Source organism: Cnephaeus nilssonii (assembly GCF_951640355.1).
Source record: "Cnephaeus nilssonii genome assembly, chromosome: 4".
NCBI lineage: Eukaryota > Metazoa > Chordata > Mammalia > Chiroptera > Vespertilionidae > Cnephaeus > Cnephaeus nilssonii.
The window spans coordinates 3,633,525-3,660,438 of record NC_137075.1 but is presented as its reverse complement, the minus strand read 5'-3'; the positions used below and the strand labels follow the sequence as shown (position 1 = coordinate 3,660,438).

The 26,914-nt window shown below is 57.1% G+C and overlaps 2 protein-coding genes across 4 annotated transcripts; both read right to left on the bottom strand.

Moving 5' to 3' along the window:
* Positions 1-21,857, bottom strand: CSK (C-terminal Src kinase). 3 transcript variants are annotated; one of them, XM_079767975.1, is made up of 14 exons: positions 21,259-21,857; positions 10,926-11,039; positions 5,272-5,348; positions 4,817-4,930; positions 4,584-4,696; positions 4,050-4,269; positions 2,658-2,751; positions 2,401-2,466; positions 2,220-2,319; positions 2,045-2,135; positions 1,534-1,607; positions 1,257-1,452; positions 1,064-1,150; positions 1-832 (listed from the first exon to the last, which is right to left on the bottom strand). In XM_079767975.1, the coding sequence occupies exons 3-14, from the start codon at positions 5,284-5,286 to the stop codon at positions 650-652; spliced, it is 1,353 nt and encodes a 450-aa protein (XP_079624101.1). In that variant the 5' UTR covers positions 5,287-5,348; positions 10,926-11,039; positions 21,259-21,857; the 3' UTR covers positions 1-649. The 3 variants fall into 3 exon arrangements, with proteins under 3 accessions (XP_079624101.1, XP_079624100.1, XP_079624102.1); XM_079767974.1 differs by lacking the exon at positions 10,926-11,039; XM_079767976.1 differs by lacking the exon at positions 10,926-11,039 and having other exon boundaries at positions 21,785-21,803.
* Positions 21,858-23,395: 1,538 nt separating this feature from the next.
* On the bottom strand, positions 23,396-23,818 carry LOC307098864 (large ribosomal subunit protein eL32-like; the record flags this gene model as incomplete). The annotated part of the gene is made up of 1 exon (XM_079769990.1): positions 23,396-23,818. Exon 1 carries the CDS (start codon positions 23,801-23,803, stop codon positions 23,396-23,398), a length of 408 nt encoding a protein of 135 aa, XP_079626116.1. The 5' UTR covers positions 23,804-23,818.
* Positions 23,819-26,914: the final 3,096 nt, after the last annotated feature.

Genomic DNA, 26,914 nt, shown 5'->3' with positions numbered 1-26,914 from the left:
TGGTGTCCTGGTGGAGTGGTTTATTACAATTCTATCTCACAAGGCAGGCGGCAGCAGCACACACGAGCTCCAAGCCCCTGACAGACGTCCGCCTCGGGCGCATGCAAACAGTGCAACATGGTCAAGCGCAAACACAGGGCGACCGAGGCGACACAGAACACAGAACGGGGAACAAGGTTGGGGCGATGGGTCTCTGGAGAGGGGCCTGGTTTCCCCAACCCTAGGCAGGACAGGAAAAATAAGATTCGTACTTCTTGTAAAATGCCCATTTCCTGGGTACTTTCTTTCTCCTTATTGTGAAAAATAATAAAAAATAAGCACATGGAAAAGAACCTCAAAAAAGTAAAGGAATAAAACTCTAGGAAGGTGAGAGATGGGAGGCCAGGGAAGCCTGACCGTGGTGGGGCATCCGCCTCCTGCTCCTCACCCTCCTCTCTTCTGGGCCGTCAGCAGGACTCCCCAAATCCCAGTGGGCCCGTGAGAGGTGCCGGGCCTCGGCGGGGCCCCTGAGGGGGACCGGGGCACAGGCGGGGACAGAGGAAGGAGGTCCACTGGGCTCAGTTCAGGCTTAGGCCCAGCAATAGGGGCACGAGGTCCAGTCTCTCCAGGTTGAGTCCCCAGAGGCCCATGACCTGTGCGAGCCCAGACGTCACAGGTGCAGCTCATGGGCTTTGATGTGCTCGAGCTGCTCTCGGAGCTGCAGGAAGGAGGGCCGTGTGGCGGCGTCCAGCTGCCAGCAGTTCTTCATCACCTCGTAGACTGCAGGCGGGCAGCCGTCAGGGGCATCCATCTTGTAGCCCTTCTCCACCCGAGGGACGACGTCCTTCAGGGGCTGAGGGCAGATGGGTGGCATGAATCTGTGCAGGGCCTAACCCCTGGAGGGGACCCCTACTCAGCATCCCTCTTCAGGGGTCCCCTTTAGCTCTGCCTCACACCCAGGCCCAGGAAGTGGCCCGGAAGGCCCTGAGGGCAAGCTTCTAGGCCTCAGACTAGGGAGGCAGGGCCCAGGGAGGCCCCACACCTTGCCTACCCCAGCCTGACCCACCCCAGTGCCCACACTCACAATTCTTGGATAAGGCACTCGCCCGAAGGAGTAGATTTCCCAGAGAAGGATTCCGAAACTCCACACATCAGACTTGGTGGAGAATTTCTGCCACGTGGGTGGGAAAAGCTGTGTCAGATCCTGGGAATTTGGGGGTAGGGTGACCCAGGACCCCTGTCCCCACTGCTCAGGATATAGGGGGAGGCCCACCTACCTTCTCTCTCAGGGCTTCAGGGGCTGTCCACTTGACTGGCAGCTTGCCCGTGTCCTGGGTGCTGGAGGCCTCCTTGGTGAGGCCAAAGTCGCTGACCTTGGCCACGTTGTCCTCAGACACCAGCACATTTCGGGCAGCCAGGTCCCGGTGCACAAAGTTGTTGCCTTCCAGGTACTCCATAGCCTCACACACGTCTCTAGGGGCGAGGCAGACACATGTCCCCTCAGAGAGGCCTCCATAGCAGGTGGGGCCCCTCCCCCCGGGGCGCTTCACTCACAGTGAGAACTTGAGGAGGCAGTCTCCGCCCAGCACCGACCGACCCCGTGACCGAAGGTAGTCCACCAGGCTCCCCTGGGGCAGGAGAGACAGACCACGGCCCACAGGTTAGACTTGCCCTCTAGCCCTTGGGAACAGTGAACCTGAGGCTGGGTGAAGGGGACACCCAAGGGAGGTGTTAGGAAAGGAGAGGAACATGGGAGGAGGTGACATGAACATTAGGTTCTACAGCAGGACACTGCTCAGCATTCTCTTTTAATTCTCATCACTCTGAGGTAAACTTCCTTAGTATCTCCGTTTCACAGATGAGAAAACGGAGGCTTAGAGGCAAAACAATTTGTCCAACGTTGAAGTGAATAAACGATGAGCCAGGACAAAAGCTGAGCTGTGGGGACTTCAAAGCTCAGTCGGAAGGAGGGGACTAAGAGCAGGGCCCCGTGGGGGGCTTGAGGCAGTTGGAAAGCCCAAGTATTCAGCTCTAGCACAGGGTGACTCTTGGGGCTGGTGCACACCTTGGCCATGTACTCGGTGACAATGTAGAGTCCGCCCTTCTCTTCCACAATCACGCCCAGAAGCTGTACCAGGTTGCTATGCCGAAGTTGCCTGGGGCAGGATGAAGTGATCAGAGCCTTCCGAGCCATCTCATCGTGAGGGGCAGCCTTCCCGTACACCCCCTACCCAACTCACGTCATGACCGAGGCTTCAGCCAGGAAGGCCTGGGCCGTGGCGTCGTTCTTAATGCATTTGACAGCGACTTTGTTCCCTCGGTAATCGCCCAGCATCACGTCTGTGCGGAGTGTTTGGGGTTACTCCCAGAGTCCCCACAGTCCCTTGGCCCCTCGAAGGGCTCCCGGCTCCCCCTGCTCACCTCCAAACTCCCCCTTCCCAATGGTCTGCAGCAGCTTCAGGTCCTTCATATTCAGCGCCCAGCCACCTGGTAGAAGGAAAGGGGTCCCGTGAGGGGTGTTGAGGCTCGAAGAGAGTTCACAGCAGGAGAGACAGAGGCCGACTCTAGTGTGTGGGGCTCCCTGGAAGTCTCCAGAGCACCTGGGATGGGAAGTGCCAGAAGCCTGGGTAGCAGGAGGCGAGTAGGCAAGTGAGGACTGGGGTGGGGGTAGCACTCACTCCGGAAGAACTCGTCCTGGGCTGCCACTGTGCCCTCCATGACCTTTGGCTTGATGAGCCGAGTGCAGAGTCCATCTGCATCTGAGGTATAGTGCTGCAGGGTACAGGACAGGCCATCATCAGCTGCTCACCCACTGCCCAGATCTGACCACTAGAGGGCGGCAGAGGCTCATACCAACCAGCCCCAAGTTGCTTTGTGGGGGAGAGCTCCTTTTGGCAGTGCTTGGGTTAGGGAGGCCCCAGACTGACACACGTGACCCACTGCCCATGCCACCTCACACCCAGTTGCTGGACAGATCCCCCTTTGTTGCTACCACTCTGGTCCTCGCCAGCATTCCCTGACTCAGTCCAGACACCAGTTTGTAGCCAGGCATGCCCAGGACTCTTCCCTGCCAGAGGCCAAGCCAGATAGGCAGGGGGAAGAAGCTGAGAGTGAATTCAGGAGGCACCTGGGAGGCTGTCTGGAGCTACAGGGACACGTGGGCACATCCTTGAAGGCGCATGAGTCCAGGGGACCCTGGCCATTAAGGCGTAGCTCATGAGGTCATGCTTATATACACACACTTGGACATGTAGTTCTGTAAGTGGCTGGAAGGAAGCTAGTTCCAGGATTCAAATCCTGGCACCTCCAATTTATAGTTATGTGACCTCAGGCAAATATCTTAACTGCTCTGAACCTGGCCGACGAAATGGGGATAGTGCCCTGGCTGGTGCCCTGGCCCAGTTGGTTGAGCGTCATCCCATGCACCAAAAGGTTGCTGGTTTGATTCCTGGTCAGGGCACATGCTCAAGTTGTGGCTCGATGCCCGATGCCCGTTAAGGGGCGTGTAGGAGGCAGCTGATCAGTATTCTGTTCTCACATCGATGCTTCTCTTTCTCTCTCCCTCTCCCTTCCTCTCTCTCCAAAAATAAATAAAAATATTCTTAAAAACACACAAAACTAGTACTTAAGAAAATAGAAATGGGGCCCTGGCCAATTTTTCTCAGTGGTTAGAGTATCAGCCCGAGGACTGAAGGATCTCAGGTTTGCTTCCTGGCCAAGTGCACAAACCTCGGCTGCAGGTGCAATTCCTGGCCCAGCTGGAGTACATGTGGCAGGCAACCAGTCGATGTGTCTCTCTCACATCAACGTTTCTCTCTTTCTCTCCCCCTCCTCCCTCCCTTCCATATTCTCTCTAAAGATCAATGAAAACTTATCCTCAGGGGAGGATTAAGAAAAGAAAGAAAAAGCAACGGGGACAGTGCCGCCCTCCCTGTGGTGGCATTGTGGGACCAGAGACCCACCCTGGCACACAGTCAGTGCCATCCAGGCTGCCAGACAGTCCCGAGGTCACAAAGCCAGAAGCAGTGGGACTAGAGCCAACACCCAGACCTGTGGGTGCTGCAGCTCACCTCCACCAGCTGCATGAGGTTCTCGAAGTACACCTCCTCGTCGATGCTGAGCTTGCTGGCGTGGTACATGATCCGGTAGTGCTCCACCTTGCCGTCGCAGCTCACGCACAGCGTGTAGTCACCAGGGTAGTTGGTGCTCTCCCGCACGAGGAACAGGCCTGTCTCTGGCGGGCAGAGAAGCCGTTCTGCCTGCTCCCGTGTGATCTTGCCATGGAACCAACTGGGGGATGGCAGGCCAGGGGTCATGGTGGCCCACGGGTAAGGAGCCTGGTGCCCCTGCCAGCACCCTCCTGCATCCGCCAGGCTCTACTTCCTGAAGGCCCTCCCTCTGTCCACCCTCCTATCTTCAGGCCCAGACCCATCCTCCCCCTTTGAGGTCCCGCACCCATGCCCTTCCCCTCATCTTGAGAAGCCCTCAGGACATTTCAGCCCTCTCCTCTGGTCTCCCAGTTTCCCTGACTCTTTCCTGGGGGAATCAGGGTTCCTCACCCTCCCTCCTCCCAGACGGGGAGAGGATCCCCCTCAGGTACTCACGGCATGAGGCTCAGTTTGGTGCCGACCTTCACGCCCTCCCGCTTTTGGACATAGTTGGCTGGAATGATGCCCTCACGGCCCACCTTGTTCTTGGCTTTGTACCAGTTGGGGTCCTAGGGGAAGGGCAGCCCACACACGCTCTCAGGCCCACCCTCCTCTGCAGGGACCCAGGACCCAGAGGAATGCCCAGAGGTGGGAAAGGGTGGGGGTGGACATGTGAGGTCCCTGATTACCTTGGTGACGGCCACAATGGTGAGCACATCTCCCTTGCAGAAGGGAAGGTCCTGCTCAGCAGTGCCATGGAAGTTGTACTTGGCAATACATTCTGTACCAGATGGCCAGGCGGCCTGCAGGACAGGCAACAAATGGGCAGGTGCGGCCTGGGGCTCCTCTCCACCCACCTGCCCACAAACCCTCGAGGTCCTAGCTCTTGGCTGCCATCTGTGGGCCAGGTGAGGTGCTACCTCCCACAAGAACGTGGGGTCCTTCCAGTTCACCTTCTACACTGACTGACCTGCGCTCCCATCTTGGGGCCCTGTGACAGTGGACCCTGGATTCTACTCTGTTGAAAGCCAGGGTTAAGAGAGGGCTGGGAAAGGGAAATGAACTGATCTGAACCCCCTTTTCTGCTCAGCATCCCCATGAGGGATGGGGATGCTCAACTGCCCAAAGCCCGCCCCCATGGTACCTGTATTGCTGACATCTTCTCAGATCTGGCGTCCCCGTGTCACAGGAAGGCCAACCTGTTACTTGGTACCATGAGAGCTGTGGGGAGAAAGGGAAGATTGAAAAGTATGAGAATATGCCCCCAACCCGCAAGTCACTGAGATCCCTCTCCTTCCCCATAGCCAGAGCTGGGGCTGGGAGTGACGGGGCCACCATGGGGGCTTACAGACGGACAGAACAGCCAACAGAGGCAAAGGAGGTTCGGGGCTGAGTAGCACCAGTGTCACCTGCCCCCCCCCCCCCCCCCAGCCCCAAGCCTGATGGTCTGCAGGGGAAGAGGGCCCAGGGAAGTTCTGTGACCTGGGGGAAGGTGCAGTGTGACTTGGGAAAGTCACCTGTCCTCTGTGGACCTCCTAGTTTCTTTGTCTATAAAGTCTTGCCCAGGCAGTATTTTTAAGCCAAGGCTCACCGAGCCTATAGCCTGGAAATCCCGCTTCAGGGTGCACACTCCATAGAAAACAGGCCCGGTGTCCACTGAGGCGGGCACAGGGCACTCACTGCAGCACGGTTTGTAATAAGCCTCAAAACGGACAGCTGCCCAGATGCCTCCGAAAAGTCAGATGGATAAACTGTGGTATACCCACGGAATGTAACACTGTGCTGTGACGAACATCGATCAGCTACAGCTAAGAAACAACATGGATAAACCTTGAAACATAGTGTTAACCAATAAACCAGACACAGACGGAGCACATGCCATGTGATTCCATCGTAAATGTTGGAAACTGGCCTAACCTATGGTCAGGACGGTGACTGCGATGGGGAGGAGGCAGTGACAGGAAGGGGCTTCTGGATGCTGGTTGTGCAACTGCCTGAGCCCAGACGGGGTGGGTTCACTCTGTGGCAGTTCGCTGAGTTGGACCTGGCATAAACCTTACAGGGTGCAGGGGCTTCAAATGGCAATGCGAGGAGCCAGGGTTTGCTTTTGGGGGTCATGGGCCTCAGCAGCAGAGCGTGTGATCTCAGAGCCGGGAGAACCACCCCACTTCCAGGCCTCACTCCTGGTTCTAGAGGCAGGCAGACCTGGCACTGTCAAGTGTCCAACTTGGGTGAATGACTCAACCCTCTGAGCCTCAGATCCCTCACCCTGAAAGGTAGGGACTGGGATCCCCTGCAAGCAGGCTGTGGGAGGAATAGAATGAGGCCCTAGACTTGGAAGTGTCTGGCATAAACCCCCCACCTCTCTTCTCTTCCCCAAAGGTCAGCCTACCAATCTGACAGGAAGATTGAGGTGCAAGGAGGATGACCCATGCTCCCCTCTCCCCCATTAATACAACTGAGCTGGGCTCTTGTGGTCTGCACATGGTGGGAGCTGCGAGCTCCTTACCCCCACTTTATGGAAGCAGAAACAAAGGCTCACACGGTTGAAAACAACTTGCCTGAAGTCACACAGCCCAGACCTTGAATTGGAGCCCCCAACCTCGGGCCCTTCTAAACAGGGACTCTGCTTACTCTCCACATCCCACACCTCCCTCCCCCCACAAACAGGCCACTGCAGGAGGGCTTAGAGGCTGTGGCATCATTAGTCACCCCCTCAGCTGTCAGTTTGCAAACACTCCTTTCCCAGCCTGCAGCTGCTGCCGCCTCCCCACTGACTTGATGATGATAATAAAAGTAACAGGCCGTTTTCTGAGCACTTATTCTGTGCCAGACCCTGTCTTTGGCATGTTACGGCTTGTCAAGTCCTCTAACAACTGAGAGAGAGGCTACACCGTTTTATAGAAGGAGACCCCGAGCGAGGCCACGAGGCAAGGAGTCTCCTTCTATAAAAGGGAGGAGCCCTCAGGTCACCCTCTCTCCCCACTGACACCTGAGGGCTCCGGTGTCACCCACCTCTGTGCCTCCATGCCTCCCCTGCCCACCATGCCAGGACCACACTGGTCTAGGAGAGAGAGAATGTGAGGGAGGAGAAGCAAGTGATGCTCAGAGAAGGGACAAGCCCAGGAAGCAGTAATCTGGGTGGCCTTCCTTGAGGGGCCAGGCTTGGAGAGGGAGGAGTCAGGCTCGGAGAGGGAGGAGCCAGGCTCGGAGAGGGAGGAGCCAGGCTTGGAGAGGGAGGAGCCAGGCTTGGAGAGGGAGGGGCCAGGCTTGGAGAGGGAGGAGTCAGGCTTGGAGAGGGAGGAGCCAGGCTTGGAGAGGGAGGAGTCAGGCCTGGAGAGGGAGGAGTCAGGCATGGAGAGGGAGGAGCCAGGCTTGGAGAGGGAGGGGCCAGGCTTGGAGAGGGAGGAGTCAGGCTCGGAGAGGGAGGAGCCAGGCTTGGAGAGGGAGGAGCCAGGCCTGGAGAGGGAGGAGCCAGGCTCGGAGAGGGAGGAGTCAGGCTTGGAGAGGGAGGAGCCAGGCTTGGAGAGGGAGGAGTCAGGCCTGGAGAGGGAGGAGTCAGGCATGGAGAGGGAGGAGCCAGGCTTGGAGAGGGAGGGGCCAGGCTTGGAGAGGGAGGAGTCAGGCTCGGAGAGGGAGGAGTCAGGCGTGGAGAGGGAGGAGCCAGGCCTGGAGAGGGAGGAGCCAGGCGTGGAGAGGGAGGAGCCAGGCTTGGAGAGGGAGGAGCCAGGCCTGGAGAGGGAGGAGCCAGGCTCGGAGAGGGAGGAGCCAGGCTTGGAGAGGGAGGAGCCAGGCGTGGAGAGGGAGGAGCCAGGCTTGGAGAGGGAGGAGTCAGGCCTGGAGAGGGAGGAGCCAGGCTCGGAGAGGGAGGAGCCAGGCCTGGAGAGGGAGGAGCCAGGCTCGGAGAGGGAGGAGTCAGGCTCGGAGAGGGAGGAGCCAGGCCTGGAGAGGGAGGAGTCAGGCATGAAGAGGGAGGAGTCAGGCTTGGAGAGGGAGGAGCCAGGCCTGGAGAGGGAGGAGTCAGGCTTGGAGAGGGAGGAGCCAGGCTTGGAGAGGGAGGAGCCAGGCCTGGAGAGGGAGGAGCCAGGCCTGGAGAGGGAGGAGCCAGGCCTGGAGAGGGAGGAGCCAGGCTTGGAGAGGGAGGAGCCAGGCTTGGAGAGGGAGGAGTCAGGCTTGGAGAGGGAGGAGCCAGGCTTGGAGAGGGAGGAGTCAGGCTTGGAGAGGGAGGAGCCAGGCGTGGAGAGGGAGGAGTCAGGCGTGGAGAGGGAGGAGCCAGGCGTGGAGAGGGAGGAGCCAGGCGTGGAGAGGGAGGAGTCAGGCGTGGAGAGGGAGGAGTCAGGCGTGGAGAGGGAGGAGTCAGGCGTGGAGAGGGAGGAGCCAGGCGTGGAGAGGGAGGAGTCAGGCCTGGAGAGGGAGGAGCCAGGCTCGGAGAGGGAGGAGTCAGGCTCGGAGAGGGAGGAGCCAGGCCTGGAGAGGGAGGAGTCAGGCCTGGAGAGGGAGGAGCCAGGCTTGGAGAGGGAGGAGCCAGGCCTGGAGAGGGAGGAGCCAGGCCTGGAGAGGGAGGAGCCAGGCTTGGAGAGGGAGGAGCCAGGCTTGGAGAGGGAGGAGCCAGGCCTGGAGAGGGAGGAGCCAGGCCTGGAGAGGGAGGAGCCAGGCCTGGAGAGGGAGGAGCCAGGCTTGGAGAGGGAGGAGTCAGGCTTGGAGAGGGAGGTGCCAGGCTTGGAGAGGGAGGAGTCAGGCTTGGAGAGGGAGGAGCCAGGCGTGGAGAGGGAGGAGCCAGGCGTGGAGAGGGAGGAGTCAGGCGTGGAGAGGGAGGAGCCAGGCGTGGAGAGGGAGGAGTCAGGCGTGGAGAGGGAGGAGTCAGGCGTGGAGAGGGAGGAGTCAGGCGTGGAGAGGGAGGAGCCAGGCGTGGAGAGGGAGGAGCCAGGCCTGGAGAGGGAGGAGCCAGGCTCGGAGAGGGAGGAGTCTGGCTCGGAGAGGGAGGAGCCTGGCCTGGAGAGGGAGGAGCCAGGCCTGGAGAGGGAGGAGTCAGGCCTGGAGAGGGAGGAGTCAGGCGTGGAGAGGGAGGAGTCAGGCGTGGAGAGGGAGGAGTCAGGCGTGGAGAGGGAGGAGCCAGGCCTGGAGAGGGAGGAGCCAGGCCTGGAGAGGGAGGAGTCAGGCTCGGAGAGGGAGGAGTCAGGCTCGGAGAGGGAGGAGCCAGGCCTGGAGAGGGAGGAGTCAGGCTTGGAGAGGGAGGAGCCAGGCTTGGAGAGGGAGGAGCCAGGCGTGGAGAGGGAGGAGTCAGGCTTGGAGAGGGAGGAGCCAGGCGTGGAGAGGGAGGAGTCAGGCGTGGAGAGGGAGGAGTCAGGCGTGGAGAGGGAGGAGCCAGGCGTGGAGAGGGAGGAGCCAGGCTCGGAGAGGGAGGAGTCAGGCGTGGAGAGGGAGGAGTCAGGCGTGGAGAGGGAGGAGCCAGGCGTGGAGAGGGAGGAGCCAGGCTCGGAGAGGGAGGAGTCAGGCGTGGAGAGGGAGGAGTCAGGCGTGGAGAGGGAGGAGTCAGGCTCGGAGAGGGAGGAGTCAGGCTCGGAGAGGGAGGAGTCAGGCGTGGAGAGGGAGGAGTCAGGCGTGGAGAGGGAGGAGTCAGGCGTGGAGAGGGAGGAGTCAGGCGTGGAGAGGGAGGAGCCAGGCTCGGAGAGGGAGGAGTCAGGCGTGGAGAGGGAGGAGTCAGGCGTGGAGAGGGAGGAGCCAGGCTCGGAGAGGGAGGAGTCAGGCGTGGAGAGGGAGGAGTCAGGCGTGGAGAGGGAGGAGTCAGGCGTGGAGAGGGAGGAGTCAGGCTTGGAGAGGGAGGAGCCAGGCGTGGAGAGGGAGGAGCCAGGCGTGGAGAGGGAGGAGCCAGGCTTGGAGAGGGAGGAGCCAGGCTTGGAGAGGGAGGAGTCAGGCTTGGAGAGGGAGGAGCCAGGCGTGGAGAGGGAGGAGCCAGGCGTGGAGAGGGAGGAGCCAGGCTTGGAGAGGGAGGAGCCAGGCGTGCAGAGGGAGGAGCCAGGCGTGGAGAGGGAGGAGCCAGGCGTGGAGAGGGAGGAGTCAGGCGTGGAGAGGGAGGAGCCAGGCGTGGAGAGGGAGGAGCCAGGCGTGGAGAGGGAGGAGCCAGGCTTGGAGAGGGAGGAGCCAGGCTTGGAGAGGGAGGAGTCAGGCTTGGAGAGGGAGGAGCCAGGCGTGGAGAGGGAGGAGCCAGGCGTGGAGAGGGAGGAGCCAGGCTTGGAGAGGGAGGAGCCAGGCGTGCAGAGGGAGGAGCCAGGCGTGGAGAGGGAGGAGCCAGGCGTGGAGAGGGAGGAGTCAGGCTTGGAGAGGGAGGAGTCAGGCGTGGAGAGGGAGGAGCCAGGCGTGGAGAGGGAGGAGCCAGGCGTGGAGAGGGAGGAGCCAGGCGTGGAGAGGGAGGAGCCAGGCGTGCAGAGGGAGGAGCCAGGCGTGGAGAGGGAGGAGCCAGGCTTGAAGAGAGAGGGGTCAGGCTTGGAGAGGGAGGAGTCAGGCATGGAGAGGGAGGAGTCAGGCGTGGAGAGGGAGGAGCCAAGTTCTCCCCTTTGCTCTACTGGCGGCAGCGTGACCACTGGTGCTCCCACCAGCACAAAGGGTTGGCGATAACCCCGCAGCTCCAGCGCTGCTCTGGGCCTTGCCAGCTCTCCAGGGCCTCCGTTATGCCTGTTTTCTACCTGCGGTCCCCATGTCCTGCCTTGGCATTGTCTTCCCACTCCCTCCCCTGCTCTACCCAAGGAAATGCCACTCAACTTTCAGGGAGCAGAGGAAATGCTTCGGTTGGATACGCGCCTGAAAAACGTAGTGCGGCAGTCCACACAGTACTGTTGGTAGTAGCAAGAGATTGGGAGACACTCTTTTTATGTCCATTCATCAGGGGCCAAGTAAACAAATGACCAGGTATCCCTAAAAGGGAACAACGTATTTCAGCTAAGGGGGCCAGGACAGATCTGTAGCTGCTGATATGATACACAACACTCTTCATGACAGAGTAAATAGAAATGGCAAAGCCAGCCCAAGTCATAAAGGAAAAGCTGCTGGACACAGCTTCCAAATCCCAGCCCGCCGATTAATCAGGATGAAAAGCACCTTCACAATAGGGAATCTGGCAGGCGTCTTGCTAACCAAATGGTCAGATTAAGCATCACCAATAGTAAGAGAAGCAACGAGGGCCCCCCGCTGTGATCTATGATGCCAAGAAGGACAGACTCTGGGGTAGTATCTGCAGAGCTGATGAACCTGACTCACTCAGGAAGATGCGATCAGATGGAGCCCAAATAACTGGCCTGGACTCTTTTTTTTCTTAAATGTATTTTTATTGATTTCAGAGAGGAAGGAAGAGAAGGAGGGGGAGAGAAACATCAAGGGTGAGAGAGAATCATTAATCAGCTGCCTTGCTGAAACCGGTTTGGCTCAGTGGATAGAGCGTTGGTCTGCGGACTGGAAGGTCCCAGGTTCGATTCCGGTCAAGGGCATGTACATTGGTTGCGGGCACGTCCCCAGTGGGGGATGTGCAGGAGGCAGCTGGTCGATGTTTCTCTCTCATCGATGTTTCTAGCTTTCTATCCCTCTCCCTTCCTCTCTGTAAAATATCAATAAAATATTAAAAAAAAAAAATCAGCTGCCTCCTGCATGTCCCCTACTGGGGATCGAGCCCGCAACCCAGCCATGTGTCCTGACCAGGAATCGAACCATGACTTTCTGGTTCATGGATCAACACTCAACCATTGAGCAACACTGGTCAGGGCTGGCCTGGACTCTAAAGTCAATGTCATAAAAGACAAAACAAAGGCTGGGGAATGTTACAGATTAAATAAGACAGGGAAGGAGCAGGATACAACAACAAAATGGTAATTATGTGAGGTGAAGGGTGTGTTAATTAACCATATTGTGGTAACTTTTTGCAATATAAATAAATATCCAATCATTACATTGTACACCTTACACTTACAATGTTATATGTCAATAAAGCTGGGGGGGGGGGGGCGGTAAAAGAAAGGTGACAATATTCAGTGAGTTATTCTAATTGAGATTCTGAGATAGAGGGAAAAATAGCTATAGAAATCATTACAGGACATTGGGAAAATGGAAATGTTCGACAATATAAGTGTGACCATGGTGCTGAGATTACGTTAGAGATCCACACTAAAACACTGCAGAGGAAGCCCTGGCTGGTAGCTCAGTTGGTTAGTGTTGTCCCAAAATGCCACGGTCGGGAGTTTGATCCGCGGTCAGGGCACATACAAGAATCAACCAATGAGCCCTGGCCGGTATAGCTCAGTTGGTCGGAGCGCAGTCCTATACACCAGAGGGTGGTGGGTTTGACCCTTGGTCAAGGCGCTTACCTAGGTTGCGGGTTTGACCCTTGTTGGGGCACATACAGGAGGCAACTGATTGATGTTTCTCTCACATCAATATTTCTCTCTTTCCCTTCCTTTCTCTAAGTATCAATAAAAAATTTAAAATATCAACCAATGAATGCATAAATAAGTGGAACAACAAATGGACGTCTCTCTAAAAATCAAATAAGCCCTGGCTGGTATGGCTCAGTAGTTGGAATGTTGGCTTGTGCACTGAAGGGTCGCAGGTTTGATTCCGGTCAAGGGCACATCCAATCTCCACCCCAGGCCGGGGCACCTGTGGGAGGCAACCAACTGATGTGCACATCATGTTTCTCTCTCTCCCCACCACTCTCTCTAAGAATCAATGGGAAAAAATATCCTCAATCCTTGGATGAGGATTAAAATAATAACAATAATGATAATGATAATAAAATAAAAATAGAATACTTGGGAGTAAAGGGTATGATGCCTGCAACTAACACTCAAATATATCAGCAACAAAATACATATATACACGTGTCTATGTATATAAAAGAGGTAACGCAAATATGGCAAAATGTTTAGAACTGGTGAATCTGGGTAAAGGATATATGGGTTTTCATTATACTATTATTTCAGCTTTTTGGTACGTTTGAAATATCCAAAAGGTTGTATAGAAGAGCAAGGTGCAGAATGTCATCCATGGTATGTTACAAGTTGTGTTTTTCAAAGTGACATACAATTCCTCCCTAAACTCATATGCACAGATTATCTTTGAAAGATAGAGGAAACTGATAAGCAAGGTTGCTTCTGAGATGGGAAGGGGGAGTATTAAGTTCAAGGGAAACATACTTTTCACTGTATATTTGCTATTTTGTCCCTGACCTTTTTTTAAACAACATGCATCTATTACCTTCCCCCTAAAAATAAGACTGAAAATAAGTAAGCTTTTGAAAGCCACCTCTGTCAGGAGCTTTGTGATCCCCCAGCTGTGCTGGCTGCTCTGAGCCTCCATCCACAGCCTCTCACACATTCCAATGCTCCAATAAGAACCTCACTGGTCCTGGCTGGGAACTCTTAGGGGAAAAGTGGGGGGGAGGGGAGGGGGGGGCTGACTCACTTCCCCAGCATGGCTGGGCCCAGAGTGCTGAATGAATGAACCAACAGAAGAAAGGGGGAAGCTAGGATGGCTGCACCACACTGAGGCCCCATAACCAACTGGACTATATTTAACCCTAAAGGACAGCAGCTGTCACCCCCCCCCATAGGACTTGGGGACAGGGAACTTTGTAACTTTGTTAAGTCAACGCTTCACTCTGACTTCCTGCCCCAAACGCTGCTCCTAGCAGTCCTTGTGCTGGGGTCCTGGGAACAGACTGGGCATTGTGCCCAAGTACTGAGGTCAGTGGCCACAGCCTCAGGCAGGCCTTTCTTGGGAGCCCAGGCTGGTGGGGGCGGAAGCCCAGAAATTCCTGGGCTGCCATCTCCCTGCCCTGGGGGCAGTTTTAGACCCCCACAGCCAAGCACATGCTGAGAGCCCTGGGAGGTCAAGGGGCTCCTGCCCTGCCCCCTCACCAAAACTCACTGCCTAATGGGGTCTGGGAGCCTTCAGTAACTGTTTATACCCAGCTAAAAATACCCACTGAAAGGGGAAGTGCACAAGAGACCTAGGGGAACTCGGGGCCATGCCCCCAGAGACTCTGATCCGCCACAGGACCCAGCTAGAGTCTGGGTGCGGGGCATGGGCAGCCGCGGAGGCAACAGGCAGGTCCACCTTGCCTTCCCATTCCTTGAGTCAGTTTTCAGGAGCCTCCGTATGCACCCAGCCCTATGCCTGGTGGGCCAGGCTGGGCAGGAGGAAAGGGCCCAGGAGGTCCTGCCCTTAGGGCTCCAAGAACTGCACTCAATGTCCTCCTGATAGCAAATCACAGTCAGGTGTGCTCAGTGCCTCACCAGCAGGACAGACGGGGCAACCTGGGAAGACTCTCAGGAGGGAGGGGAGGGGAGCTGCCACTGGGAGGATTTTAGGTGGAAGCGACTTGAAGGGGTGTGTGCTTAAGACTCCAAACTGTGGTACGGAGGGAGTTAAGGCTGAAGAAGGCTCAGCATGGGGCACACAAAGGCTTTGAAGCCAGCCCGGAAGTTTCTGACGGGTCACAGGACAGATACAAGCAGAAGTGAATTTCCGATGTGGGCATGCCCCTCCGAAAGGGCAGTGCACCTGAGAAGGGTGGGGCACTGCCAGCAGCTGGGCTGGTTTGGCAGTAAAAGCAGCCCCACCTCTGCAAAGGACACCCAGGCTTTGGGCACTGGGGCGCCTCGGCCACACACCAGACTATGGGGGTGAAAGGTTCTGGCTGACCCAAGCAGGTGGTCCCAGAGCCCTCAGCACCCCCCTGCAGATGTCTCAGTGTTGGGCAGCAGAATTGGGCACCAGACCCTTGGAGATACCTATACTTCTCTGGGGATCAGGGAAGGCCTGGAAGGATGCTCTACTTTGGCTCCAGTGTATGTTGCCCAAACCCCACCCCCAGAGCTCCCACAGCCTTCAGCACCCCTTCCTTAAGGGGAGGTGCCAGTTTAATGGCTGAAAACGTTAAAAAACAAAATCACAGCCACTCACTGGCTTTCTTCCTGCCCCCAATGGCTGGCTCAGTGGGAATGGTAGTCCCACCTAGGCAGCCTGCAGCGGGAGGCTGACACTCCTGGCCCAGAAAGGGTTCTAATTACCACTCAGGGCTAATTATCTGCATGCACTGGGCCGCAGGGACTGGGGCCTCCCCAGGGTCCTCCTCGGTCCTGAGCTCAGGCGGTATAGTTTGCATCTTCATTTGCCTATATTTACATACAGCCTCTCAGCACTGACCTCCAACGAGCCCTTAGAAATCACAGAGTGTACCTGTTCCTCACCCAAAGTCTCCTAGCCACGTTACAGATGGGGAGACTGAGGCCCAGAAGCCCATTAGCTGTCTAGAACTTTGGCCTAGATTCCTGGTCTCCCAATCTCAGAAAGGGATCCACAGAACATACAGCTCAGAAGGGAAGACAATGAGGGTCCAACACAGGACATACAGCTTTGCTGCCTACGTGAGGGAGAAGCGGGGTTCAACACCCTCCCCAGCAGGATGGGCTATAAAAATGAAAGCACAGGAGAGCCTACTGACCCACCCTGAGTTAATTACTTAATCCTCCGAAAACCCTGTGAGATTTTACTGCCCATCTATTTGTCAGAGGAGGAACTAGGCTCTGAGCAGTGTCACCAGCTTCCATGAGGCAGGGCAGGGAGTTGAGTTCAGCTCTGTCTGAATTTGTTCAGGGGAAAAACGTTCCACTTTTCCTTGGGCAGAACAGATGACACCCTGAAAATGGACAGACAGGTGAGGAGGGTGTTCACGGGAGGTGTGCCCAGAGCTTGGCCCTCCTGTCCAGGAAAGCACAAGTTACATCGGTGCCCACTCCGTGGGTGCCACACCCTGCCTCGCACAGAGAGACCAAGAGTTTGTCTAGGGCCGTGGTCGGCAAACTGCGGCTCGCGAGCCACATGCGGCTCTTTGGCCCCTTGAGTGTGGCTCTTCCACAAAATACCACGGCCTGGGTGAGTCTATTTTGAAGAAGTGGCGTTAGAAGAAGTTTAAGTTTAAAAAATGTGGCTCTCCAAAGAAATTTCAATCGTACTGTTGGTATTGGCTCTGTTGACTAACGAGTCTGCCGACCACTGGGCCACACTGCAACTAGAGAAGCCAGCAACCCTAGGGAGGGCAGAAGCTCCAAGCCAGGAACTCTGCCCCAGCCCTGCCTCTTCTGCAAATGCTTCTTGGTTTTCACGGCCTTCCCCTCCAGGAAGCCCTCCACATCACAGCCTACGCAGATCCTCGGCTCTGCCAGGAAGTCGTAACCACAGGCCTCCCTAATGGACTGCTCTCCCCATCTGCTCTCTCCTGCAGCAGGCCACTAGGGGAGCTCCCAGGGTTCCTTCTTCATCCTCCCCTCCAGTCTCCCCGAAGCGTGGACAACAGAGACCACAGATGCCTGAGTCTCAGTGAGGACCAGGTGCTGGGCAGGACTGAAGAGCAATAGGGTGAACAGGCGTGAGAATGACACCAGGTTTTCACCCACCCACAGGCTCCCAACTGTGGAGAGCAGGGCAGGCAGAGGGGCATCAGGCAGCCTCTCTTCCGCTGCTCCTGCAACTCTGGGTCCAGACCACAGAGGGTGGGGGAGGGGGGAGGCGGAGGGAAGCTGCGGTTGGAGGCCCAGCCCCACGGAGGCGTACAGAGCTAGTGTGCGATGAGAAACGACTCTCATCATAGCACTTCAAAACCAGGAAGAGAAACTGAGCAGGCAGAAAGGGCGAGCTGGCTGCATGTGGCCCTCAGGTCCCTGGGGCCTGCCACGGGTGGCTCCAGGAAAGTCACAGACCGCTTCTCCCTTCTGGGCCTCAGTTTCCCCAAGGAAAGAATGGGATTCTCTCCCTGGCCCTGCCAGTCTGCCCGACCAGTGCAGGCTGCATCCTGCTGGTTAAGAGACGCCACATTGGGTGGAGCAGTGCCGATACCCCAGGGGGCCGTGGCCTCTCCCAGGAAGCAGGGCCCGGCCTTTCGAAGCTAGCCCCGCCCTGCTCACTTCTCCCCTCAGCCACGCAGGGAGCACAGCAGCTCCCCCTTCACCAGCTCTTTATTTTTAGGTTTGAATTTGACTTTAATCATTACTTAGCAGATTCTATTTCCAGCCCGTGAATAAAGGACCCGAGGAGAGAAGGGAAGCAGGGCTCCCTGCCTGGTATGGGGGAGCCTGCTGCTCCGCCCATCCTGCCCAACCAAGAAGCGGGGACCCAGAAACATCCAAAGGGCTTACCCAGGCCGGACCAGCATCTTGGAGAGGACCCCACCCTGTGACCTCATCCCAGCCCAAGCTATGGGACAGGAGGGCAGCTGTAATACCTACTTCCCCTGTACCAAGACCAGGGAGGAGGAAGACACTTCACAGCAGAAGAGTGGCAGCCAGAGTCCAGGTCACATGCACGGGGGACCTCTGCATTGATTGGGCCATTTTGGGGAGGATCCTCTGCCCAGGTTGGTCCTAAGCCATCCTACGGTCATCTGGGACAATGGTTTCCTAGGCCTGGGAGTGACAAGCTGAGACTGGTTTCCTCCCACTGTCCATGAGGTGGCTCCAGGAGGGCACTCCCAATTCTGTAGTTTCCACAGAAGCAGAACAAGAGGAAGCAAGCAGAGTCACAGCAGTACACACTCAGGTTAGAGCCGGGGACACCTGCCAAAGAGGAGGGCGCTAACACAAGACTTCCCCAGGGATTTGTGGACCATTGATGTTCTCCTTTAACTCCCCTGCCGGAGGCTCTAAAAGCCCGACCTCCCCCATAGCTTTCTCTCCTCCCCCGGCCACCTGGGAGGATGAGGTTGGCATGGCTGTACCAGGTTGGGGCTCAGAATGCCTGGGTTCCTTGCCCAAGTCTGTTTTTCCAGGGAAAGCAGGCCTTTGCCTCCAAGGGGTAAATGCAGGGCTTTCCCAAACGGCCTAGGAAGTAGCTGAAGCTGGGACAGGAGGCAGCTGAGCTCAGAGAACTCATCCACGCAGTTCTGATGCTGGGCAAAGAGAACGGGCAGGGTCAGGTTCCAGAAACCAACCAGTACCCTATCTTCTCAGAGCCAGGCCCATGATCTTGGCTGGCAAATCACAGGGTGATTGGGAGGGGGAAGGCAGGGAAGCCAGAGCAGTCCAGAGCCTCAGGGACATAAAGAGGGTTTCAGAAGCGTGCCCCCCGCCCCCCCCCCCCCCCCAGCAGAGACCAGCCCTTGGCTGGGTGAGCCATCAGCTAAGCCTGCCCCAGGTGTCTTCCCCATATGTTGAGGCAGCCTGTGGTGGGCACTCCATCAAGAGTGCCAACCCCTCCTGACAAAGTGCCTACAGAAGCCAGGGGCTGGGCCAGCGCTTTCTAGCACCTTGGTTAGTTTACACTATCCACCCCCCGTCCCCCAAGGAGGTATCGCCATCCCAGGTGTACATACAAAGGAACTCTGGCTCTTCAAGGCCCCTCCACCAGGCCTAAATGGCATGGCTGGGCCTAGAACCTACGTTGATTGGGAGCCAAGTTGCCCACTCTCTCCAATACTCCTGGCTGCTTTGGGGGCCTGTAGCAACGACCATCACAACAACAGATGGGCAACAGGTGCACATGCTCAGTAAGAAGGTCTGGGTGAGGCTGCTGTGGCAGCTATTTGGAAAATTCTATAATTTCTTAGAGGCAAAGTTACACAGACCATGTAGCAATATGAGAAAATGCCCATAGACACAGTATTAAGTGAAAAAAGGTGTCATTGCCTGCACATTCAAATGACAATAGTGACGAAGAAACAACCAGGAAAGACTGGCAAGGAATTCAAAAATGCTACAATTTGTAAAGAAACAGTGGGTGATTTTTGTTGTTTTCTAAATTACCTGTAGTTCTGTTTTGTCTTTCTAAATTAAGAAACTAATACATACATAGTTTTCTCACAATGAGCTCAGATTTGCTTTCCTGAGCTCCACCTGCTCCCCAGCTCTGGTCCTTGTGTCTGGGACATCTTTTGCCATGGGACACCCTTCTATTAAGAGGCAGCCCCTCAGATACATTAGGGTCTCTCCCTACCATGTCTTTCCCAGGCCAAACACCTCTGTTTTGGGGGGACTATGTGTCAAGGCTTTGAAATTCCTCAAAAGATGAAATTCAGAACTAGACCCAGGCTATCCTGCCCGATCAGGCCACCTGGAGGCTTGTTAGGGCAGCCTCATCCCACCGTGGATTCTTAGCCTCAGTCCCTGCCTGCTCTCAGATGCTTCATAGGGCTCAACCTCTTGGGGCCTGGTGTCCCCTGCAGTGGTGCTGGGGACCATTTTCTGTCCTTTCTTGCCCCCAACCCAACTCAGAGAGAAAAGGAACCACTTCTGAGAAGGAGGGAGACACCAAGATTGCCAGATAAAATACACATCCCTGCACACACGCTAGCCTGAAGCCAGACCCTTTTCTATACAGGCCTCAGGACCCCAGCCACACCAGTGCAGGTCATGGATGGTATAAAAGCACCTAACAATGTCAGGCCTCAGCTCCAGCCCCGCAGGCTGGAAAGAAAATTACCGCTAGGTGAGGGCAGCCCTCACAGGCCACCCACATCTGGTTCCCCTCCACTTTGCATGTCAGGATGACCAGAAAAAACAACTTCAAAATCAAGGGTAGAGGCCTGAGCTGGGCTCAGACATGGCTCAACATCCTCCAGGGAACCTCCCACTCTTTTCAGGAGCAAGAGGATCCTGCCACACTCCCAATCTCCCTCTTGCTGCCTTTGCCATTCCTGCTGAGGTCCCACCTAAAAAGACACTGGAGCCGAGACCGGTTTGGCTCAGTGGATGGAGCGTCGGCCTGCGGACTGAAAGGTCCCAGGTTCGATTCCGGTCAAGGGCACGTGCCTTGGTTGCAGGCACATCCCCAGTTGGGGGCGTGCAGGAGGCAGCTGATCGATGTTTCTAACTATCTCTCTCCCTTTCTCTCTGTAAAAAATCAATAAAATAAAAAGACACGGGAACCCCCACGGTGTGAGAAGCTTGGAACAGGCCCCTGGTGCCCCTGACGACGCTCCTAGGCCAAGGCTGCAGGGGGCTCCCATTGGAAACAGGCTCTCATCTTCCGCATCTGGGTCTCATTCACACCCTGAACCTGGCTGTCCCTATGCTAGCTAGGACCAAGGTGTGGGAACTGACCATCAAGCTGTCTCAGCTCAACTCTAGGGTCACACCAGATGGGTGCCCCCACATATTCACCACATCCCCATTGGTGGGATCCAGCCTCAGGCACAGCAGGGAAATCCCATGGCAGAGCAGATGCTGTCTGAGCCCTACCCGGCAGAGCCGAGGCCGGAAGTTCTCTCCCTCCCCTCCAGCCCTCGGTGTGGCACATGCCCACTCCACAGGGTCCCTTGGGCCGGGCTGGGAGCCCGTGTCCCTGATCGGTACAGGTGCCTGTCCGGTTGCCCTCCAACCTACAGAAGCCCTCCACCTGCAGTGTGGGGGGTGCAAGGGCAGACGGCAAAGCTACCAGAGTCCTGGGGGAGTAACATCCCCCTCTGAGCCTCAGTTCTCTGGTCTACAAAATGGGAGAGGAGCTGAACCCCTAGTTAAGCTTCAAGAATCTGGTAGCTGGACACGCCCCTTCCTCACACCTGGCCTTGGCCCTGAGCCGTCTAGAATGGGCTGACCAGACTGTTAGGTGGTGGGACATGGTCCTAACACCCAGTGCTACCTCCACCTAAGACAAAGGCCCTGCCCAGTGTCCCCACCCAAGGCCGGAGGTCCCAGCCAGAGGCTTAGGCTGGTCTGGGACGTCAGGGTGACAAGTTCAAGCTCTGGGCCCTGGGCACCCTGGAGCCGGCAGAGCCTCAGCGGAGGGAGGCAGGGCGGGAGGGGTCAGAAGCAGGGGGCCCAGGGCAGGGAACCGCACACGCCCTGTCCCCAGGCTCCCTCCCTCCCTCGGGGCTCCAGCCAGCCTCTACCGGGGACAGAGGGACCCTCAGACGGCGTGGGACAAGTCTGTGGGACTCGGGGGGCAGCGGCTCCCTCCGGCGCTCCCCTCCCAGCCGGGCGGACAGCGACTCCCGGGAGAATTCGAACCCAGGAAGGAGGGGCAAGGGAAGTGGGGGATGGGAGTGGACGCGACGGCAGCGCCACCCGAAGCGAAAGGAGCGGAATGGGAGACCTCCACCCTCCTCCCCGGGAAGCGCGCCCACGTCCGCCTCCTCCGGGCGGCCAGCACTCACCTCTCGGGAAACCGCGGTCCGAGCCACCTCGCCGCGGGCAGCATCAGCGGCCTGCGGGGCGGTCCATGTGGCCAGGAGGGGGGCAGGGTCCCGGGGCGCGCGGAGCGGAGGGGCGGAGGTGCGGAGCGGGGAAGGAGGGCCGGCCGGCCGGAGGCAGGGGGCCGGCCGCGCGGCTGGGGTCGGGAGGGAAGAAAGGCGGGGGAAGGGGGCGGGAGGGAGGGAGGGGGAGGAAACAATGTAGCCGGCTCGGCCCGGCAGAGTTCCGCTTCCGAACGCCGCCGCCGAGGGTCGATTTCGGAGCGTCGCGGCGGGGCCGTCCGCCGCTGGACCGGGGGCCGCGGGGCTCCCCGCACGCTACGCCGGCGGCCACAGGCTGGCCCGGGCGGGGGAACTCCGGGCCGGTGGCCGGCCCCGACGGCGGCGCGGCCGGGGGACGGCCCGCTGGGACCCGCCCCAGCAGGACCCCCAGGCGGGGTGCGGGGTGGGGCGGCGGCGGGAGGGCGGCGGGGCGGCGGCGGCGGCCCACCTCGGCTCGCCCGGGGCTCCGCAGGGAGGAAGCGCGCAGGCCCGGCCGGAGGAAGCGCGGCCCGGATCCTCCGCCCGCGGCAGCGCGCCTGCGCGAGGGAGCCCGCCGGACGTGCGGCGGGGCGTGGGCCGCGGAGCGGGAGCCGGCCGGCGGCGCCCCCTGCCGGGCGCCGGGGGCACGGCGGGAGGTGTGTCCCCGCGCCGGGCCTCCACCTGCCCGCCCGCGGGGAGCGCTCGCCAAAGACCCTCGCTGGGGCCGCCCGGGCCCACCTCCAGCTCCTCCGGGCGCCGCGCCGCCGGGGCAGACGCGGGTGCGGCCGGGCCTGGGCCCTCTCCCGATCTGCTGTGCGGAGTGGGCCTCGCTCGCCGCCGTAAGCATTCATTCATTCATTCATTCATTCATTCATTCCCAGACCTCTAAAGGCGCTGACGACGGAAGGCCCGGCTCTGGAGTCCACTAGTGGGACTCCTTCCTGACTGCCGAGGAGTTCTCAGTAGTAAAACTGATCGGCCAACAGACGATCTCAAAGAAATAACTGATAGAAGTGCAGAGGTGATGCACCAGGTCCACAGGACACAGAAAAGAGGGGGCGGGCTAATGGGGAGACCTCAGAGCTGGAACCCCAGGCTAGGGAACGCGTGGACAAGGCAGGGAGAGGTGAGAGAGCTTGATGTCGTTGGGAACTGTAAAGAGCTCGGTATGGATGCGGTTTGTAGTGTGGGTCCAGGAAAGTGGTGGGACATGGGGGTCGCTGGAAGCCACAGGGACTAGAGAGATCCCAAGAGCCTTGTGGGACTTTCTTAGGCTTTGTTTTCAGCCTGGAGCTAGTAAAGAAGTTGTCAATAGCTGTGTGACTTCGGGAAAGTTACTTAACCTTTCTATGCTTTAAATCCCCATTTGGTGAAATGGGGGAAATAACAGCCCCACAGTTTTGAGATTAGGTGAGACAGGAAATGAGTAAATACATTTAAAACGCTCTGTGTGGTGTGGCTGGCACCTGGTCAGCTCTCAATAGTGCCTGTTATTATATATCATTATCAACAAGGACAGGGAGGTGATCTGCTTTGAATTACAGGAGCAGGTCTGTGTGGGGGCACAGAGTGGGGCTGGACAGTGATGGGGGAGAGATCAGAGACTCCAGTGTAGGTAGGAGGTGTCAAGGCACTTCATAGGGACTGGGTTGGGTGGGCAGAGCGTAGGGGCATTCTCAAGTGGGGGAAATGAGTTGTACTGGCAAAATCTTGAAATTCCAAATTAGGGAGGGGCTGAGGGAGTGAAGTGAACAGTAAAGGGCCCTGTGGGAGAGTGTGGCTGCAGATTGTAAAGAGTCTTACATGCCAGGAACAGGAGTTGGCTGTGCCTCCCCAGACAAACCACAGGTTGGCCCTTTGACCCAATGCACCCCTGGGCCAGCTTCCCAGGAAGAGGCCAGCCCTTCAAGGAGGGAAGTAGTTACACCCCTGCCCTTTGAGGAGACATCCAGTAAATCGGAGAGAGAGCTATGGTTGGTATAATGGAGAAAAGCATGAATTTGGGATTCAAATATTTTCTTGTGTGTGTGGCAGAATTTTATGATTTTATTAACACAAATACAATGTGCACACAATCTGTCTATTCACTTTCTTCGCTGCGCAGCCTGGCATTGGGGTTGGTGAGTCTGATGGCCAGCTGGGCTGCTCTTCCCGCAGTGGCTTTGCGGTTCTTTGAGGAGACGCTGTGAGCAACCTCAGCACAGTAAGATTTATTGCACATCAGCAGCACTTCAATCTCCTTGATGTTATGGACCAGAAACTTCCGAAAGCCACTGGGCAGCATGCGCTTGGTTTTCTTGTTGCTCCCATAGCCAATGTTGGGCATCAAGGTCTGGCCCTTGAATCTTCTACACACCCTATTGTCAATGCCTCTGGGTTTCCGCCAGTTCTGCCGAATTTTGACATATCGGTCTGACTGGTGCCGGATGAACTTCTTGGTCCTCTTTTTGGCAATCTTGGGCTTCACGAGGGCTCTGAGGGCAGCCATGGTGCCGAGTAGGAGATGGTTGCCTCCTCCGTAGGGAGCCCCGAGGAAGAGCTGGGATTCAAATCTTAAAGTTAAATCTCAGCTGAACCACTTACCAGCTGTGTGACCTTGGGTTAGTTACTTAAGGTCTCTGAGCTTAGTTTCCTCTTCTGTCAGATCCTGCTCAAAGCACACCTCTCTCATGAGAGATGGTGCAGATTCAGCGAGATAACAGCCTAGGGGTGAGAGGGATGTGAGGATGCTCAGCTCCTTTGGTTCCCCTTTTTCTCCTCTGAGGTCAAGATGAAATGATAAAGTGGGGGCTGATGGGGCCACCTCTCAGCCTAAAAGAAAGCATTTCAGCAGCTCTGCAAAGGCTTCTAGAAGGGAGAAGTTGACAGCTCTCCTACCCTGCCTGAATCAGCTAGCAAAATAGGAAAGGACTGCGGGGATTTGGAGAAAATGCTCTAATCCCTGTCCCGATTTTGTTACCACCCCATCTTTCCTTAAACTTAAATGCATTTGACTCCCCCAGCCCCTCCCTCTGGGTTTACGTGGCCCAGAGCATGAACTTTGGAGTCAAATAGACTTGCATTTGAATCCTGGCTCCACCTCTTCACAGTAGAGCAAAATAAAATTCAAACTTCCCTGAACCCCAGGCACAGGGGACAAATCAATAAAGGGCTCTGTGCCACAGAACTACCCTCTAGAGCAGTGCTCTGCGGACCACTGGTGGTCCGTGAGGTCCGAAAGGCTGGCGACCGCTGCTCTAGTGGAAGAGCTAATTAACTCCCAACCTCCCCATTCATTTGCTCATTCAATAAATACTGAGCACCTACTAAGTGCTAGGCACTGTTCTGGATGCTGGAAATGAAGAAGTGAGCAAAGAGTGAGCATGGGTCTAGCTTGAGAGGCGAATTCAATAAACAGGGAAATTAGATACTGTGGGAGGAAGGCAAGGAGTGCTTGATGGAGGAGAGCAGAGCAGGAAGACAGGCCCAGAGGGTTTAGCACCTTGGGGGACAGTAAGAAGGCTGACATAACAAAACCAGTAAGTGGGAGAGGGTAGTCTGAGAGAAAGGGCCAGATTCTGCAGAGTGCTGTGGACTAGGGATTTTATTACATGAGTTTGGGTTTTATTATACGAGCAATGAGGAGCCATTAAAGAATTTTAAGTAGGGAAGTGACATGACCGAGTGAAGGTCAAGAGACCAGAGAGGATGTTGTGAATAATCCCACCAGTGGCAGTGAGCGTGGGCTTTGGCGGACCAAGGAGAGCCGTGTGACGGCTCTTGGTGAGGGGCTGTGAGGGGAGTGAGGCCACGGGAGAAAGCAGGCTGGTCCTCAGGGGTGGCTGGAGCCCTGGGGGGAAGTATGGTGCTCTTTACTGAAGTGGGAGGGCCTGGGAGAGGCTCAAGCTGGGAGTAATGCTCGGAGCTGGCTTTTGGACAAACCCAGTTGAAGACGCCTACGAGAAACGGAGGTGTCAAGCCAATGTTTGGAGCCATCTTCTATAGACCAGGCTCAGAATAGAAAGAATCTTCCCAGCGTCCACTCCCAGGACTAGGGTTTAGATCTGAGGACCTCCGAAACCGGGAACACCAGCTTCCCCGTGTAGTGGGAAGGAAATCATTAGAGTAGGGGCCTTGGGTTTTAGGATTTGGGGGGAAATGTAAGAGGAGCCCTCTCCCACCAGGTAGGCCCAAGCACCAGCTTTCTCAAGCTGGGCCACCTGTCTGGCGTGAGGGAAAGGAGAAAAGAGAGGCTGGAGACCTGGATGTGGGAAGTGGAGCTCAGGACTTTGGGTGGCATTTTTATTAGATGACACAACTGGGCAGCTTGTTGCTAAACTGGGCTGGTTGTTGATGGCCAGAGGTCCTGAGCTTAAGCGCCGTTTGGGTGGGCTGTGCTCTGCTCCTAGGGCCTCTCTTCCCTGCTTCATTACTCCTCCCCGCCCCCAGCATCTGCTTTGAGATGACAGTTTAGAGAAGCTGGTGTGAAGTAGTTTGAAACTCAGTCCTGTCTGGGCGTCCCCAGGGGCAGAAAACAGGAAGCCAAGATTAAAGGCAGATTTCCAGCAAAGTCCCCTCGACTTCCTGCCGAGCAGGTGCCCAGGGTGAGCTGACTGTGAGCAGCCTCCCTTGCTGACAGCACCTGGGGCACCCCGCATGGCTGGCCCTCCTGCCGTGGGAGCTGTTCTTTGGCCCTTCATCACCTTCCCCATGGGGAGCTCCGCCAAGCCCTTGGGGAACAACCTCCTCCAGAAGAATACTGTGGGAGGTGCAAGGAGCAGTCACTGGGAGAGAGGCCTGGTGCTGAGGACACGGGGGGGGGGGGGGGGGGGGGGGGCAGGCAGGGAGACCAAGCAGAAAGGGCATGGGCTTTGAGGTCACTCAGACCTGGTGTGAATGCCAATTCCCTGCTGCAGGGACTCACTGACCTGTGGAGGTGGGGCAAGGGGCAAAGCAGCAGAAAGGGGGCAGGGGGGCTTAAGGAAGGTGGCCGGGGAGACTGGACCAATGCCCAGGGCTAAGCGACCTAGGGAAGGCCAGAAACCAGGAGACAGTACGTGGTCATAGTGGCCCCCGCCATCTGAAAGTCAGAGGCTCCTTTCACGAGCTTCACCTAGTCAAGAAACAGCCTGCCTCATGCCGAGGCATCATTCTCACCCAATTTATCATAATAGCTTCTGGGTTAGAGTCCTGGTCTCCCCGGTGCCCAGCGGTATGCCCGTAAGCAGAAGTCACTTAACTGTTCTGAGCCTCAGTGACCTCATCTCTAAGATGGGAGTGAGAGGCCCACCTCACAGGGTACTTATAATGCTAAACTGAGATGAGCTAGTGAATCGCTGGCACAGTGCTTTGGCCCAAGGCACACTTTCACTCACTGGCAGTTAGAAGAATATTTTTTCTCTGACTCCAGAAACAGGCTGTGTAGTCTCAGCTCTCCCCTGCTGTCCTCTAAGCATCCACGTCTAGCTCCCTGAGGCCTTTGTTCAATGGACGCCCTCTGTCATCCATTCACCCAATATTGAGGGCGTGTTCAGTCCTTTCTGGGACCTAAGCCGCTAGAATTAGGCAGGTCCAGACGCTTCCTCGGTTCTTAACTGGAGTCCTGGGCTTTCAATACCTC